Source organism: Poeciliopsis prolifica, unplaced genomic scaffold (assembly GCF_027474105.1).
Source record: "Poeciliopsis prolifica strain line A6 unplaced genomic scaffold, Auburn_PproV2 SCAFFOLD016, whole genome shotgun sequence".
Lineage (NCBI taxonomy): Eukaryota > Metazoa > Chordata > Actinopteri > Cyprinodontiformes > Poeciliidae > Poeciliopsis > Poeciliopsis prolifica.
The window spans coordinates 9,785,466-9,803,880 of NW_026562391.1; the positions used below are offsets into that span (position 1 = coordinate 9,785,466).

Consider the following 18,415-nt stretch of genomic DNA (forward strand, 5'->3'; position numbering starts at 1 on the left):
AATGGACATAAACCTCCAGTATTTAACAAATAGATAATTTTACCTGACCTAAAACAAAAAAAGTTTAATCTGATTTAATGTCAGACAGTTAAGTGGAAAACTTGTCCTTTTTTGTTCTATGTGTGTATATAATAGTTTTCATATAAGTGGAGGATGAACTGCAACAGCTTCGTTGTGCCTGGGAGACATAAATAATAACAGTAATTATTTACCCAACTTGTAAAGTCAGACCTGAACCAGCTTCATTGAGACCTTACTGGGTTTGGTTCATGGTTCATATCCATTTTTCAGCACTATTAACTTTTCTTTAAAAATACTATGGATTATGTTTATATTATGACTTCATGTGGCTTGCAACATTTTAAGGCATTTTTGTAGATTTTGAAACTGATTATTTTGGAATAAAGACTTGATCAAACATCTGTTTATGTGGGAAATCTTTAAAAACTTTCTCTTTATTCATTGTGTTGTTAGAAATCAGCCTGTCAGGTTTGAGGACCAGTGTTGCCACCTTGCCAACTTTGTCATTATATTTAGCAACAGACACAATAGGACTCTGGAATAAGAGTATTTTGGGATGTGGTAGGTAAATGATGATCGTTTCCAGTCAAAAGATTTATGATTACCCAACAGTTTGAATGCAAAGATTGCTTCATACAATTCATGTGAAACAAAGAATTTGGAAGGCTTTCTGCACACCCGTTTTTGATAGATATGTTGCACAATGTCATTTTCAAATTTTCAACGCAATTGTGTTTAAAAAGTTTTAGATTATGTTAACAGTTGTGAAAAATGAAAGTTTGCTACAAATCAGAAAACAGAAAGCTTGTTATTTGTGTCTTACCACAATCTGAAACTCCCAGACTGGTTGTGTTGGAACGTTTTCTCTTCTGACTGAGAATCTTCTGCGGCGCATCGCTGAAAATCAGCTGATCAGACAGAAATAGTACTGCCACACAAGCTGCCTTCCCTCCTCATCGTTTGGCAGTGTATTATTAGTGGTGCTAATTAACAACTCAACACCAGTGACTGGTGAAGTCAGTTGGGACAGGGGTGGAAACGATGGCGAGAACAAGAGAGGGCAAAGACGTAAGAGGGAGGCAGTATTTCAGCCTGTCAGGCTTAATAGTGCATGATGCCTCGTCGGACAAACACACACACACGCATGAAGGTTTAGGTCACTGTATTGTTGCTTGCTTGCATGCGTGTGTGTGTGCTGCTCTGTACACACCAGTGTTGACAGGGACACAGCTGGGCTAACCAACATCTGGCTCCGTGTCCCTGCTGGTTCGTTATTCACTTCACACCCCTAAGACTGCAGCCACATGCCAATGCTAGATTTGTGCTCACATTCTCCTTCATCACTGTACAGCAGCACTTTGTTCATCTGATCTGTAGCGGCATTAGTCAGTCTATTGCGTGGGTTTTCTACATATGTTTGGCTTCCCCCCACAGGCAACATACACTGCACAGCCAGAGCAAAGTTACACACGGATATTACATTTCACTTTAATAACAGCATGCATTTGCCAACTCATTGTTTTCACAAGTTGTGTTCAACAAGACAACTTTTATTTGTAGTCTGTGAGATAAATATGTGACATTCAACTGAAAAGTGAGTAATACTGTAGGAGAGAAAAGTGCTAGCAACAAAAAGCAAAACAGACTGCTGCCAACCATTAAACTCATAGAAAACCAAAGCATCATTTGATACGATTTCAGCATCCTGACTTCTTCATAGGTCTCCATCATCATGACCACATCTTGTCCGATCAATGGGTGCACCTATAATTATTTTGTATAAATATTGATTATACTAGTTGACAGTCTGAGCATGCTCAAAGATGAACTATTTCTACCATTTTAAATTAGTATAGTTTTTTTTCCCTTTAGCTGAAATTATCATGAAAAATATTGTTATATATATTTAATGAGGTAATAAATTTGAGATCATAAAATGTGTTTGATAATCTCATAGATTCAAGTGTAATAAAACTAAAGCTGAATAAATCTTGAAGGACGTAAACACAACGCTGCCTGCAGTACTGTTATGCTGATGTTTGGTCTCTTCCTGTATTGCAATTAATTGAAATGTTTTACAGAGGCTATATTTGCACCAATGGGTTGGGACAGGTGTTTAGCATGTATCAAGGAGGGATTGACAGCACATGACTAAAACACTGTCATGTGCTGTCACTTCATCTGACCCCCAGGGCGGCGGATGGCTCAGGCATGTAATCAATAAACACACAGCTGAGTGAACACCAAAAGCTTGTCCTTACCTGATGGGACATCTTTGTAACCCAGAACTGAGCAACATGAAGTCATGACTCGAGAAGGACTTGCTCAAATGTCTGTGAGTCAAAACCATCAAATCCCAGGTGCGAGGCATTCTCCAAAAGACACTGATGCCGAAAAAAGCCGTTTAAAAGAAAGTTTCACCTTCGCAGCTGAATTTAGTCCAAAAATCAGAGCCCCACGTCATCTGTTATTCTGAATTTTGCTACATAATGGAACTGCTTTGGTTCAAAACAAAAAGCTGTGTCCACAGTGATTATAACTAATCAAATTTTTGTGTGGTCAGGATTTGGGGCAACTATATTACTTACAAAGTGATTTATCACTTTTCTTGCTAAAGTGTGTCTGTGAGAGCTGCTACAAATCCCCCCACCCCCTTAAAAAACACTGAAATGTACTAGGGAAGAGTATGTACTGTCCAGGAGGACTGCAGATTTATTTTTAATACCCAAGCCGCCTTGTGCCTCCTTAACACTGCATCTCTGCTGAATGTGTGGAAATGCCAGAAAATATGGCACATTAACACCCACCGACACGTGGTGCCTGACGCCACTGCGTTGCCATGATAACCGACCATGCACCCCGTGTTTCTGACATCTGTTCCCATGGCGCCCGGACCTGGCTCACCCCCCTGGCCTCCCATTGGCAGGATACATCTGTTCTCGGGGGGTCAGAGGTCAGGTGTATGACGTTGCTGCTGTGTCAGTGTCATGTTGTTTTTCATTCCGAGGTACAGTTGTGGGTTTTTCCAAACCACACTAATCATCTATGAGTTAAATTAGAGCATACATATATATACTATTCCCTTCTCACCCACCGCGGGTGGTTCTTATCCTCTGAGCTCGGGTCCTCTACCAGAGGCCTGGGAGCTTGAGGGTTCTGCGCAGTATCTTGGCTGTGCCAAGGACTGCACATTTCTGGACTGAGATGTCTGATGTTGTTCCTGGGATCTGTTGTAGCCATTGCTCCAGTTTGGGGGTTACTGCCCCGAGGGCCCCGATGACCACAGGCACCACTGTGGTCTTCACCTTCCAGGCCCTCTCCAGTTCTTCCCTGAGGCCCTGGTATTTCTCCAGTTTCTCGTGCTCCTTTTTCCTGATGTTGCAATCACTTGGTATTGCTACATCTACCACAACGGCTTTCCTCTGTTGTTTATCCACTACGACAATGTCTGGTTGGTTCGCCATTACCATTCTGTCTGTCTGGATCTGGAAGTCCCACAGGATCTTAGCTCTGGCGTTCTCCACCACCTTTGGGGGTGTTTCCCACTTTGATCTCGGGGTTTCCAGTCCATATTCTGCACAGATGTTTCTGTAGACTATGCCTGCCACTTGGTTATGTCGTTCCATGTACGCTTTCCCTGCCAGTATCTTGCACCCTGCTATGATGTGCTGGACTGTCTCAGGGGCCTCCTTGCACAACCTACACCTTGGGTCTTGTCTGGTGTGGTAGATCTGGGCCTCTATTGCTCTGGTGTTTAGGGCCTTTTCCTGGGCGGCCAGGATGAGGGCCTCTGTATATATATATACATCATAGCGGCCAAGATAAGCAAACACATGGATAAACACATGAGCATGGCACAGAAAGGTATCGGTGTAAATAGCAGAGGAGCCAAACACCAACTCCTCGCACAGTTGCCCGAGACTGCAAAACCCGACACACCAACCTGTGCATGGCTTGGATCGATTACAAGAAAGCCTATGACTCAATGCCGCATACTTGGATCATTGAATGCCTAGAGATGTATAACATCAACAGGATTCTGAGAGCCTTCATTGCAAACTCGATGAGGCTGTGGAAAACCACCCTTCAAGCCAACTGCAAACCACTTGCACAAGCGTCCATCAAATGTGGCATATACCAAGGAGATGCTCTGTCCCCGCTACTGTTCTGCATAGGCCTGAACCCCCTCAGCCAAATTATCAACAAGACTGACTACGGATACCGACTCTAAAATGGGGCCAACATCAGTCACCTCCTCTACATGGATGACATCAAGCTGTGTGCCAAGAGTGAGCGAGACATCGACTCACTGATCCACACCACCAGGATCTACAGCACTGACATTGGGATGTCATTCGGACTAGAGAAGTGTGGTCGGCTGATCACAAAGAGGGGGAAGGTGATCCGCACAGAAGGAGTCTCACTCCCACAAGGAACAATAGCAGACATAGAGGACAGTTATAAGTACCTAGGTATACCACAAGCAAATGGCAACCTCGATGAGGCCACAAGGAAAGGAGCCACAGCTAAATACCTCCAACGAATAAGGCAAGTTATTTTAAGTAATGTGACAAAATAGGAGACATATGTATTACATGAGCAAACATTTAGGATATTTTAGCCCTTTCTAGCTAATGTCATAGCCTTTGGCTTACATAATTCTAGTAAAGCATTTTTTGTAGACGTCTCCCAGTCTACCAGTCTACCAGTTTACTTTCAGTTACATGTTTGAGGAATTTCTTACATGTCCAGATTTCAAATCAATCCAGATTGCCCTGATGAGATCAAGTTGTGGGCTTTGATTCTGTTTACAACCAGTCCTTGGTGGATATACTGATTTGTTTTAGGTCATGGTTTTGTTATGGAGGATGTGGTTCTACTCCATGCAGTTGAAAAAACTCCAATCTCTCTTGTTATTTTTCTGCCATCTCAGGAAACAGACTTTAAACAACAGGAATGTTATGATGTAAAAGTTGAACAATGTAACTTTTTAAAAGGATGGCATTATGCAAAATCATCAACTTTTCTGAGCTTTATGTCATGTTAAAATGTTATTCCCTCTTCAAAAACAAACCTGGAGTGGTGCTTTGATTATTTCATACATGTTTGAGGAATACTTAGATCTGGCCGCCATTCGGGGTGCCTAACTGGCGCCTAATTACCCAAAGTTTCTACTTGGAGCTCTTGTCCACAGTCGAGCTTTCACATCACCTCTCTCCTCCTGACACTTCCACTTAGCTCCACCAGCCTAGTGGCAACAGCAATTATCAAACACTTTGTGGAACTGCAAGTCTGGTGAGCTTATCCAACAAAATACAACGCGCTTTAGAATGATTGTAAATGGTATAAAGGCAAAGTATGATGAGTTGTAATGATGCGCTGAATGGTGAGTCAAAGAAAGAGAATTTCAAGGCATCAGAGGCAGTTATGATGGAAAGTCAAATTTTTTTTAAGTTGTTTTTGTTATATACAGCAGCTTCATAACAAGTGACGGTAACACAGTTACCTCAATGTGGTATAAAATGACACTATGTGCCTGGAAAGTACATAATACCCTCTTTTAAAAACCACAGGATACCTTCATAGTGGTTATCATGATAGATGGTTGCTGTGCAACATTATGCTGACAAGAACAGGTATAATCACTTTAAATGTTGATCTAAGTAAGAAGAATTAAAAACCTTGCAAACCGCTGGAGCCCAGGAATGGAGGGTGAAGAAATCAAACAGGAAGCAAGGCAGAATAAAATGATGTTCAACACAAGGGCCTGACAAGGGATTGACTGAAATGAGGTATATTTATGTAAGCGAGGTTGATTACTGTAATCCTGAACAGATAAGTCTAATTACAGACTGATGAACAGTTGAGGGAGAGCTGAAGCACCGGGGAAAGTAAATGTAGAAACACAGTGACTTGGAGAAAAACTCTACAGAAACAATGACAAGGAAACTTTTTAATCAGTCAAAACCAAACCACAGCCCCGTGAAACGGCTGAGAACAAAATATTAAATGTTTTCATAGACAAGTAACTCTCCATTGCAAATGTAACAATGGCTGAAAGGTTCTTAAAATACTGTTTGCATATCTTCTTGTCTCCCTCCTGCTGCCCGGAAGCTTCAGCCTCTGGAACCATAATGTATGTTTACACAAAAGGAAAGACACCACAAGCATTATGTGGTGCGACTGACATATTAACTGCTTTTGACAGAACCTGACCTCAGATAACATGAAGGATAAAATCACTTTATGGTGAGACTCTGATGTCTCAAGTATTCATTGGACATTTCACATCACAGGCGGTCTGTCCCAGCCTCTTCCACATACCAGCTGATTGGCCGTGACGAGTCCCAGACTGCCAGTCACCTCCCTGTTCCAACTGAGCATGGAAGCTGTCTGTTACTGCAACACTTAAAGCTACAGACAGCTGAACAGACTCAGACCATGGGGTAACAGCGTTACAAAAATACTTTTTTTTTTTAATTCATGGAGTTTGACTCGCTTTTTGAATTGCATTGAGGTTTTATGTGGACAACTTTCTTGAGCGCAGACTGAGAAATGCAGATTTTTATTTTTATTTTTTGCTTTTACATCTTAATCTGAGAGCATCTCGACTTGGATGTGGATGGGTCATGGTGAAAGATCCTTATTTGTTAAATTATCTCTGCAAAAAGAACCTTCTTTCATCGCACTCGGAGTTACGTTTTCAGCCAATTTTCTACCCAGCAGCTGAAGCTCGTATCTTCAACGACATGTCTGCTTTCAATAAACCCAGGTAACTGTTGAAACTTCTCAGGTTAACAAGCTGTAACTAACTAGCTGTGTTACGAGTATATTGACAGACGTATATCAGTACAAAAGGAGAATGTAGATTCAACAGGTGATGAACAAACTGGCAGCAAATTTGTGAATGAATGGATTTTTACTCCTCTGGCACAGTGGTTAAAGAGCCTGTCTGCATCCCTGTGTGAGAGGCTTCCCACACTAATGCACTATTCTTTGATAGTTAAAACAGCAGCGTGGGGGTTTTCACTTGTCCTGATTTGGCCAGGAAGTGGAATGAAAGGCTCACAGCCACAGAGAAGCGCCAAGTTTTCTTTAATGACAATAAAATTTTTTTTTTAAACAACCCTTTCAAGTGCAGCTCTAATGGCTGGTAACATTGTTCTCTGTTCCTGTAATTTACAGCAAATTGTAAAAAACATTTATGTCTCTTTAACTTTTTTAGATTTTATGACTTTTCAACTTCAATGTATTTACCTGGAATCTAAATTGCTAGACCAAAATGTTCTCAAACTTTTTATACCAAGAACCACCTAAGAACATACCAAGTTTTCCAAATACCATCATTAGAACAAACTTAGAATCCAGAAAAATGTCCTTAGCAACTACATTTTAGACTCCTATTTTTCCAACCCTGACAAGGAATTAGACAAGAATCGGAATCTCTAGTTTATCTAGTTAATGTACTTTGGATCAACATTATTAGTCTATATTTTAGACTCCTGTTCTTCCAACCCAGAAATGTAATTACACCAGGGGACACTTAGCAACCTTGAACAGGAATACCTAGTTTACATTTTTTAGATCAAGATCCCTTTTCTTCTTTTGCTCTTTCCTTTGGTTTTTTTTTTTTTTTTTGTATTTCCTTTTAATTCCTGCAAAGCGCTTTGTATTGCCTCGTTGCTGAAAATGTGCTATATGAATAAAATTACCTTTACCTTCTACCATCAATTTGGAATACATTTTAAAAGGTACTGCAACTCAATTGGGTCTTTTGTTCAAATAATAATAAAAAAAAAGACATGCCTCATTTTCATGCCGAGTTGTTGTCCATAAAATACATGACAGTTTGAGGTTGCAAAGCAGCAAAATTAGAAAATGTTCAAGGGGTGTAAGGAGTTTTTTAAGGAGCTTTATTTATTTAATGTCGTTTGTTACGTTCTTCTGCCTCATGCGGGGGTTTGTTTAAGGGTATTAAGGAAAAACTTGTTGATCATGTATGTGTTAAAAATTGACACCAATGTCTTATGCTAGACTTTCTAACCTCTCTTACAGGACACTGCACCAGCAGTTTGAGAGCTACAAACAGGAAGTGCGTCGCATCGGGGTCGAGACGCGACGTCAGCAAATGCAGCAGAAGGACGACGCTCCCACCTGCGGCATTTGCCGCAAGACCAAGTTCGCTGATGGTTGTGGCCATCTCTGCTCATACTGCCAGACCAAATTCTGCGCTCGCTGTGGGGGGCGGGTATCTTTGCGCTCCAACAATGTAAGAATCTTTAACTCTAAATTCCTCCTCTTTATTTCTTCACACACTCACCTCATCCCTGCTGCAGATAATATACAGCTAGTCCTTCTGCTTTTGTGCTGTGTTTGTATGCTTTCTCCTCTTGCTTCCTTGCACACTTTGAAGAAACCAAAGTGTCCCAAAAAGAATGGCTTTACTCCCGACATATGCCTTTCAAAGCTTTCTTTTAAAATAAAATTGAGGGTTTTAGTGTTGTGGAATGATTATGAACTGAACCACCTTGAACATGAAAGCACACTAGTTTTGGCTTTTGTGTTGTGATGACACTGTATTTGTCAAAGTAAGCATGTCAGCCTTTGATAGTGTTGCTTTTCTCAAGCCACATCTCCAGGACAGCACAGAAAAGAACAAGAGTAGCTAGCTTCAGGCTGCATTTCACTCAACTCTTATCTCTTCAGAATATGACTGTTACCATAAAAACAGAGACACTGTGTCTGTTGATGGGTGCAGACTAGTTCAAATGAACTAGTCTGAGACTAAACTGGACTACTCTACACTGAACACAATTTACAACCCACCGTTTTCATAAATGGCATCGTTTGACCAATAATGGAGATTATTTACTGGAGTTTAATAATCTTTTGACACAGTGAAATAGTTGTTTTCTTGAGTGCCTAACCAGAGATAAACTTTGATGATGTCATAGCCATCTATCTACAACTACTGCTAACGCATTAGCAAGCATGTATATGACATCTCAACTTGAATACTCTCAGTTTAACTTTTTGTTTCAGTGTGTAGTCTGTCACAAAACATTCAGATGTAGAATTTCTTATAGCTGAACCTAAAATAAACCTCTTTATCTAGCTACAGGTATGCAATGTTTCCCTGTTAGAGCTATATTTTATCTGTTTTATGGCCAAATTTATGATATTAAATTCGTGATTGGTGTACATATAGGTTTTGCTTTGCAAAGTCTGAATTGCACACTAATATGTGACTTTCGGAGTTGTGGTAAATCAACATTAAGAAAATGATCTGAGAGAGTTCATCTATTAAAGTGAAAACTTCAAAGTTACACCTTCTCTATGAAGCTAAAATCTGTTAATAATCTTCTGGATTTAATTCAATAACTAATGAACACAACACATGAGGACTCTGACGAGCAATAGTCATATTTGAAAAGATTGAAGGAGCAAAACCCTTAGCTATAAAAAATAAAATAATGGTAAGGTTGCTCCAGATTGGAACAGTGTGATTTCCAACCAATAACCAAACATTTTTGTGCTATTTTAGGACCCAACCCTCCTCCATCTAAGCCTTTTCTGGGCTCCCCTCCAACCGAGGAGAGAACACTCCTTCTGCTTACTTTACCTGATTCTCGGCCCGTCATCCTCAGCATGCTGGTGGACAATCTGTTCAGTGTCCGCTCATCCCGGCTGGGACTAGATTCACACTGGGAACACATATACCTAGGTCTGAAAATATCACTCAGATTATTGGATAAAGATAGTTTCCAAGCTGGTGAATTCATTCATCTCTCTTTAAATGCAAGACATGTTGAAATGTCGAAGTGAAAAGACTAACATGATCATTAACTATAACAAATTAAAGTCAAATCAGATTGCCCTCACAGTGAATTGTGAATCACAGAACAAATGTTTTTTGTACTCCCAGTCCAATAATTGAATCTTCTAAATCTTCTAAATACCATCAACTAATTTGGTGAAATTTGTGCTTTGTCTAATATGCTGAAAAAATCTGGTCTTGTTTTTTAGTTCAAGGCTTGTGATTTTTAGTATAATCTTACTTTAAAAGCCTGTCTTCACAGTTCTTTCTTATTATTGTTTGTTAATTAATTCATGTTAAACACCAGAACAATAAATTAAGCAAAACATTGCACACTGCACTAAAACCTAGTAAAATGAATGCATTAGAATGAAACTTTTGAATACTACCAGAATCCATGGATGAAAACTTACATAGGCACAATTAAATGTGGCAGGGGGAATATTTTATTTGTGGTGGACCATCCAATATGTAAGGGCGATCAGTCAAGTGACTGTTCTTGGTTTACATCTTAAAACAGCCAGCTATCATGAATACACCGTCGACTGGTATTATTATAACTTTGTAGCACAAGGATTTTAATTTTCGCTTCAGCTTACAGTAAGCGTTGGATATTTTCTTTATCGCTTTTACTGGTGGTTTGTGGCACAGAAATTAGTGGTTCCTTGTTCAGCCTTCTTTATCACAGTTCCAATTGTTTTAACATTATAACAATTTCTTGAGGTATAAGAAAGTTAAGCAGAAAAGTGATTCTTGCCGTTCAATGATTTATGATGATAATCAGGGATATCGCTGTATATCATGTCATTAATTCAGCACAATAGAAAGCCATTGATAACTCATTTAATGCTCATGTCTACTCAACAAAGTATATTTTAAAATTCTTAAAATACTCTAAATTTGTTGGTGATACTAGTGGATGTTTGTTTACGTGTTCCCAGTAATTAACAAGACATAGAAAAGTTAAATTTTGTCTCTACATTTCCGCTGTGTGAAATTACCCTACAAAAAATGAAGGAATTTATTTTAAGGTTTCTAGTTTTACACATTTTAAGTAGTGGTTTAAAAACGACAGCAAGGTACTACACAAAATTTCTGTGGTATAAATAACTGGATAAATATAAAGTATTTAAAAGAGTTAGCATGTGCTTAGAAGGCTAGAAAGAACGAACATGGAGGAATGTGGCTTTTGATTAGCTGAGTTCCTTCCACCTTTTGCAGGGGAGGTGTAGCCTGATGTCATGCTAGGATCATGCCAAGCTGGCTCATGCATGCACCCGTGGCAGCATTTACATTAAGTTGTGTCCACCATCTTAAGACTCACTAAATATGAAATATGTTTAAATATCCTGCAGAATGCAACTAACAAGTTCTGCACCAAATCCTCTGTCTCCCTTCTTTCTTTTGCCACTTTTTCTTTCACAATATCCACATCATTCATTCCCCTCCCTCTGCATTTTACTTCTTGCATCGTTTCTGCTATCAAAACATGTCTTCCTTTCCTCTTTTCTCCAATCCTTTTTTTCATTTTTCCTAATTCTCTCTGCTACCTGGACTGCATGCCACAAAGGAGGACAAAGTGGTTAGCATCTCTTTTGTGTTCTCTCTGCGCCACAAATGTGATGTGTTTGCCCTCTAAGGGTTAAATAAAAGATACTGGCTGCTTTCAGATCTGGAGCTAAGACCTCTCAGGTGTTCACAACATGAAACATCATTGGAAATATGAAAAATTGTGTCATGTAACCTTTTGCTTGGTGTGTAATTTCCAATCTTAAAGAAAGAAAAGGAGATTAATTTATGAAACCCAAGAGAGAAAGCTATCAGTTTGGAATGAAGCCAGTGTTTGCATAAATCCACTGATGGATTATTGAATCCACTGAGCAGACGGAGTTTTTGTCTCAGAGCGTCTATCATACTTTTCATCAACTTTTTGGGTTAGAAACTCGCAGCTGATGTGATCAAAAGTATTTTTTTAAATCTTCATGACTAACCCTGTGTCCATTGTTTGTCTCCTCCCCTTGCAAAGTGTCTCATAGTGAAGGACAGGGTAAGGACTGTTTGGTAATAGATTATTTTTTGCATGGGTCACAGATATTGTTCCCTCTCCCACATTCAGGTCTGTGCTCATTCACAGTTTCAGAGGTGAAATGCAGGGTTAGTGTCAATTCTTTTGGCTCATATGGTTTACCAAAGCTGCGAATGAGTTCAGACACTGAAACTCCACTAAGAAGCAGACCAAGCATGAGGAATAACACAAGCTGTCTTCAGCGTTCGACCCTCTATTAGCAGTCTCCTGACCCTTCTTCCCATGGCTGTGGGCATGACTGTGCTGGGAGAGGGGGGATCTTAAAGATTAGATGTGGGTGATTGGCACTGTGCGGTACAATGAATATACCGTAACAATAAATTTTCCCCCACAAAGCTTTCTCCTGAAAACACAATGATGCCTGTGCACGTTTCCCTGTTTTTGTGTTTGAGATGAGAGCAGCCTTATCACGGGCTGAGTTCAAGTTCACTTGTTCCTCTTAGTTTTCTTCAAAAAAACATGTCCAACTTGACCATCCATCAAGTTTGTTACTACTATTCCTACTCTAGTAGGCCAAAGGAAGCAAAGCAAATGCTACCTGTAGAGCAGGGCTCTTCTCAGCCTCTAAAGATTGTGAGTATTTCAGTATTTAAAGGGGCAGTATTGTATAAAATAATTTTTTTTTAGCTTTACATTTACATTATTCCCTCATCAAAATCATTCCTGGAGTGTTGCTTTAATTCTTTTAGAGATATTTAAGAAATTCTTTAATTTCTTGTGGCAACTATTCAGCTGTGCAAAATGGTTGAGAAGATTGAGCACTGCCTTAGAGGACAAAGCTCCTACTTGGAGCTGCAGTTTCCAAGCATGTATTCTACCTGATGAGTGACAGGTTGGCTTTCTCCCTTTTGTTCTGCAAAAATTACCACCAGCTTTCAACAGATGGCATTTTTTCCACAAAAACTGCAAAAACATAGTATTTAAAGATGCAATATTTTTTTTGCTCCAGCTGCAATATAAACAAATTGTTGGGCTTATTCTAAAATATATTCATTATTGTTGAAAAGTTTTTTTCTGTTCAAGGTTTCTTGTCCTTTTTCTCATATTTTGGTTACACATGTTTTATATCAAACTGGTTTTATTATCAGACAAACTAAGTAATAACAAATGCACCAAATTATTATTTAATAATCAAGTCATCCAAGCCAACTTGGGCATTGTGAAAAGTAATTGTCCACTAACGTGATAATGCCATGAAGCATTTGGAATAACTGGGAATAAATCTTTTACATCACTGTGGAGGAATTTTGGACCGTCAGAGAATTATTTCATTTCAGCCGCACCTGGGAATTTCCAAGCATGAGCAGCTAATATGTTGATAGTGTGTGCAGGAGCTGGCTGCTTTTTGTGTTGTCAGTTTTACTTTTCTTATGCAGGCATGATCTCCACTGGAACACATCTGACCTAATTAGGAAAGAGTATTTAGAAGAGCGGTTTCTCTGAAGGAGAAGCCAAATGTATTTTTTTTAAATTGTGGTAATCTGGTTTTTCTAGACCTTTGTTAAATATTTTGTGACTCAACTCTTACCTAAGTTATCTTCCTCCTCGCTGTCCAGTCTCCTCCTGATGTCTTCTCTTTGGACTTCCCAGCCTTCACGCTCCATCATCTCTTCGGCTCTTTTAACTCTCTCCACATCCTCCATTGTCTGTCTCTTTGTCACTTCTCTCGTGCCCATCTAGAATCTCTCTGGATTTCTGCCACGCACCCACTTGTATATCCACCAATTACTCTCCACCACTCCTCCTGAAACAGACAAACTCATGTTCTGTGGATGCTCGTAATTCCCTTGAATTTTCATCGTCCCTCCTTAACAGTAGGACAAACTCCAGTAGGACTAACTCCATCTCCAATTATTCATCTCCTCTTCCTGCAAGATCATATGTCTCTTTTCCATTGTGGATGCTGGTCCATTCTGACTCCTGCCAGACCAACACTTATTTCAATAAATCTTTTCAAACTGTTTAGTCTGTCTGTAATGGATACCTGCACTTGAGTTTAAGAAAAAAACAAACAAACAAAAAAAAAACAGTTTTAAATAGCATTTGCATTTCAGTCTTGTCCTATCATAGCAGCAGTTATTTTTATTATTTAAATCTCTGTCAAAAGGGGCAATTACTTTATCACAGGAACTTTCCCTTTTCTTCTTAATAAATCAAATTATTTAAAAACAGCTTTTTGTATCGTCTAAGGTGACCTTTCTCTGATAGAATTTGTTTCTTGATCTGTAGTTGAGCATAGAAAAAGAAAAACACGGGTCTCTAAAGGGAACAAATACTTTTTCACACTTATTGACTCATGGAAATGTTGGCAAACTGCATCGGTGCAAAGAGATACTGCTTCAGGGGCATATCTGCCTGTGGCAGCACAATCTTCCACAGTATGTGATCCATCATGTTCAGTGCTGTTATCCTTCAATGCAGAAAAAAAAATCCTTGTGTTATTGAATCACCTTGCTCTTATAATGCTTTCTTTAGCTTTTTACTTCTACTGCTAAGTTATTCTCTGCAATATTTGATATGTAGTGAGCAAAAACGGCTAACGGTCATGAAAATAAAATCGATCTCTTTTTCAATATGCCATCTACATTTCATCTGAAGATCAAATCTGTTTGACATAAATAAATATGCACGAAGAAAAAATGGCAACAAGCCGATGGTGTAAATGTGCATACCTTTTGACAAAGGATTTGTCAAAAGGTATGCAAAAATACTGCAAAAAATTATAGAATAATAGAGAAGATGTACTTTTATAATCCCCAAAAAGAACATTTGTTATTCATTTGGCCACAGGAAATAACTTATATAATTCAGTGAGTATAAATGATGTAATATTTATGGCCACCTCATTCTTAGAGCAACCCTAAACTGTGTGAGGAAGCTGATGTCTGTTATTTAGTCCTTTTTGTGAAACAACTGCCCTGCTTGTGTTGGTGTTGTTGCTTGCTAAAGGCTCATTGTTTATGTGTGTTTAATGTCAGCTCCAGATGGCTCCCAGAAAGGAAACTAACTGCTGACAAGCCATCTCCTGTGTGGAGGAGCAGCACTGCCTCCCAGTGGAGGGCAGACAAATGCTGGGGTGCTAAACACATATTTGGTGCCGATGTAAAAAAAGAAGATCTTTGTGTCATGTGAACTATTATTTATGATCAAACTTCATACCGAGTTACATTTTAGCTCTTCCTTAGGCATCTTAGGCTTGTTTGCATATTTTAGTATCTTGTCAGTTTTAATTAAGTTTATGTGCGGTAAAAGTAAGATGCACTCAGACACATCCACAGAAAATGTTTCTTACTTTCTGCTTAAAGCTTGCACTGCACTTCCTATACTGCACTGTGTACTGCATAATCTTAGTCATGTTTGTCAGTACTGGATGACTAACCTTCTCTGCTCACACTCCAGCTCTATCTTCTCCTCCAGCTCAGATGCCTCCATAAAACTCCTACGGAGCCTGTCCACTTATGTCTCCATTTAGCATCCTTCTGTTGCATGTCTCTATTTCTGTAGCCCCTCCAAACATACACGTCTGCTGTTATATTTTTTCAAAACAGTGCACATGCTAATTAATTGTGATAATTAAAAGTAAAGTCCCCATTTAGAGTTTAAGAGATGCCCGCTCAGAAACAAAATTCCTTGTTGAAAGAAAATTATTCTAAATCTAAATCTGCTTGTGATTTGAATTATTTTGAACTTCATCTTAATATGTAATGTTGCACTGGTAATTGTGCTATCTGAGTTCACAAAAAATAAATTGAAAACACTTTTTTGAATTACTCAGCCAGAATGAAAAAGTAAGTAAAATAATATTTTTTCTGCTATCATTCAGTTAATCATTTTGTGTCAGGTCAGAAAAATATTCTGATTAAGGAAGTTATTTTTAAACTATTATTAGTTTAAGGGTAATTTGCATTTTTAGCTCCAATTCAAAAATAAGAAAAAATATGAATAAGAAAAAAACCTTCAATTTTTGGCATATTTTATGTTGTACACCATAAAATTTATGAATTTTAGATTTACCTATTTGTTGTTACACTTTTTATTCCTAAAAGACCAAAAAAAAAAACCATTCTGGCACTGTTCACAAATCAGTGTAGTTGACAAGGCAGCATGCGTCATTCTAAAATCTCTGCTATCTCTACTTTTGTCCATTATTGCCACCATCTTTGAAATTCTAAATTGTGCTTGTGAAACTCTATCATGTCATGTTTTTGACTCTCATTAAATGTTTATCATTTATGTCGAGAGCAGTGAAAAACGGCTAAAAGTCGTCTCTACAGCCGGTGAAAACGAAATGAAGATCTTGTGGATTTACAGCCTCAACAGATGTGCTGTTGTGCTTTCAGCTGATCTCCACCCTCTCTGTGCTTCCTGCTTGTAGAGTTGATCTACTGCCTTATTAAGAGAAATGGTGCATTATGTCTTTTGCGGTCGTCTTTCTTCCAACCATTCAGGATTTACCACTCAGCCATGAACGATGGCACTTTACGCCTGCCGCTGCCTCATATGTCAAGCTGTCTGGTTGTGTGTTGAATGCTGGGTTCCCTGCATTCTGGTGTTCCCTGCAGCAGACTGCCCCCTCCTCACTGATCTATCACCCTCATGACGCCCATCCATTCTTGCACTTTATGGAAAGCTGATGCTCACTCGTTTAGAAGCTTGAATGAAAGCATCTCACTGCTGTAAGCAGAACTGCTGCAGCGATGCACGACTTCACCATTTGGTTAGCAGATGCACAGAGGAAACATGTGGGTGGGAGAGGAAGGGGGTCTGTTTTTAGTATAGATGTTTGAATGGCAGATGTGTGGTGTCTTCATTTGTCAAATCAGACTGGTGTACCCTGCCTGTATGCTGATGAGACAGAATGACATTACAAGGGAAAAAAGAAAGTCAAGAAAAGGAAGCAAGGGAAAAAAGGGAGAAAAAAACCTTGAACAATTGTTTAAGGTTTTTCCATGCTATAGCTATAAACCCTAAGCTATTAGAAGCATTTTGCCAATAAATGATTTATAATAAGTTTTCAAAAATAGCCCAGAGTTGTGGAGATAATTTCCTAAAACAGTAAAGTCCTGCAGCTTATGGGCATATATATATATGTGCAAATAAAATTAAATTTTTGCTCATCCAAAAGACATGTACATGAGAAATTCTGAGTCCAAATGAATTTTCAAAGGAACAAAGTTTCACTATTACATATGAGAGTAATCTAACAATATAGGAGCATAGTTAATCCAGATAGCACTTCTAAAAACTACTGCCTGTGTGTATCTCTGTAGTGTGGGAGCCTACTTACCTTAACTGAGGGACTTCAAAAGGACCTAACATATAAATTACTGAACTCTTTGGAAGGCAAAACTGGTGTTTTATTTTTGTAAGGATAAAACAGCAGCTCTAACATGAAGGTGCAGCTGCCGAGCTTTCTGTTGAAGCACTTCAAATGAAAACAAAAGAGCCTTGGTAAAAATACAGACTTGTTTCTTTATTTAAAAAAACAGCACAACAAAAACAAACACCGATGCTGCAAATAGCCAACGAAGTGTTTGCCTTTCAGTAACAGCTTCCACACTAATGAGAGCTGGAGTTAATGTTGCTTACTACCTGTGTCTAGTTAATTAACTGGTCTTAAGAAGACTGGGATTTATGGTTCCCAATGAGGTACGATTTAGTACCCATAGGTTGAAATCTGTCTTAAAAACTGAGTTGACTTTGCTGAATAAATATTTGGAGACAACTCAGAAGAACAGCTCTTTCTATCAATTATTTGGAGAAACATGTTTAAGTGAAGCTGAGGCAAGCTCTGGTGTTATTCAGACGATATAAAATGCTTTGTTTAACCCAATGGCATTAAATTCAGGTTGATAGGTAAAGTAGCAACTATTCTATTTGTTTTCAAGTCTTATAATCATTAAATATATTTACAAATATATTTGTACATATACACACACATATACACATATATATATATACTAACAGTAAAATTTGTTTTGAGGGAAAATATATATATATTGAAATGCATATTGTGTTATATATATATATATATATATATATATATATATATATATATATATATATATATATATATATATATATATGTAAGTATTTGCTTTACTCTTAAGGCAAAAAAACAAAACAAAAACAAAAAATAAACAGGAGAAAAAGAAAAAGCACAAGGAAGCTCTAAGGGTCTTCAAAGCCAAAACAACAAACAAAACGCCCCCATATAGCTTCATCTTTAACAATAACAAAAGAGTGCAGAGCCTGAGCTTCCTGTCTGCCCACAAAACAAGAGAAAAGGGGATTAAGCAAAAACAGCAGAGAACCCCTACCAGCTTCTACTGTGAATAAAGAAACTTGCCTTTTAGAAGTGCACAGTTACGCACAGAGAAATAATCACAGCAGGATGCTCAAGTGCACAATGCAGACAAGATCACTGTAGATCAAGTACCAGGGAGAAGAGGCTTGACACTTGAGACGGAGTTCTTTAAGCAGTGGTTGAT

The 18,415-nt window shown here is 38.6% G+C and overlaps 1 protein-coding gene across 1 annotated transcript in view; it reads left to right on the forward strand.

Annotated features, from left to right (window-relative positions):
* The window catches only part of rims1b (regulating synaptic membrane exocytosis 1b), a 64,276-nt gene that overhangs the window by 11,779 nt on the left and 34,082 nt on the right, over positions 1-18,415 (forward strand). The window contains exons 2-3 of the mRNA XM_055041687.1: positions 8,077-8,290; positions 11,865-11,885. Coding sequence (XP_054897662.1) covers positions 8,077-8,290; positions 11,865-11,885 — 235 coding nt within the window. The remainder of the gene's footprint in view (positions 1-8,076; positions 8,291-11,864; positions 11,886-18,415) is intronic.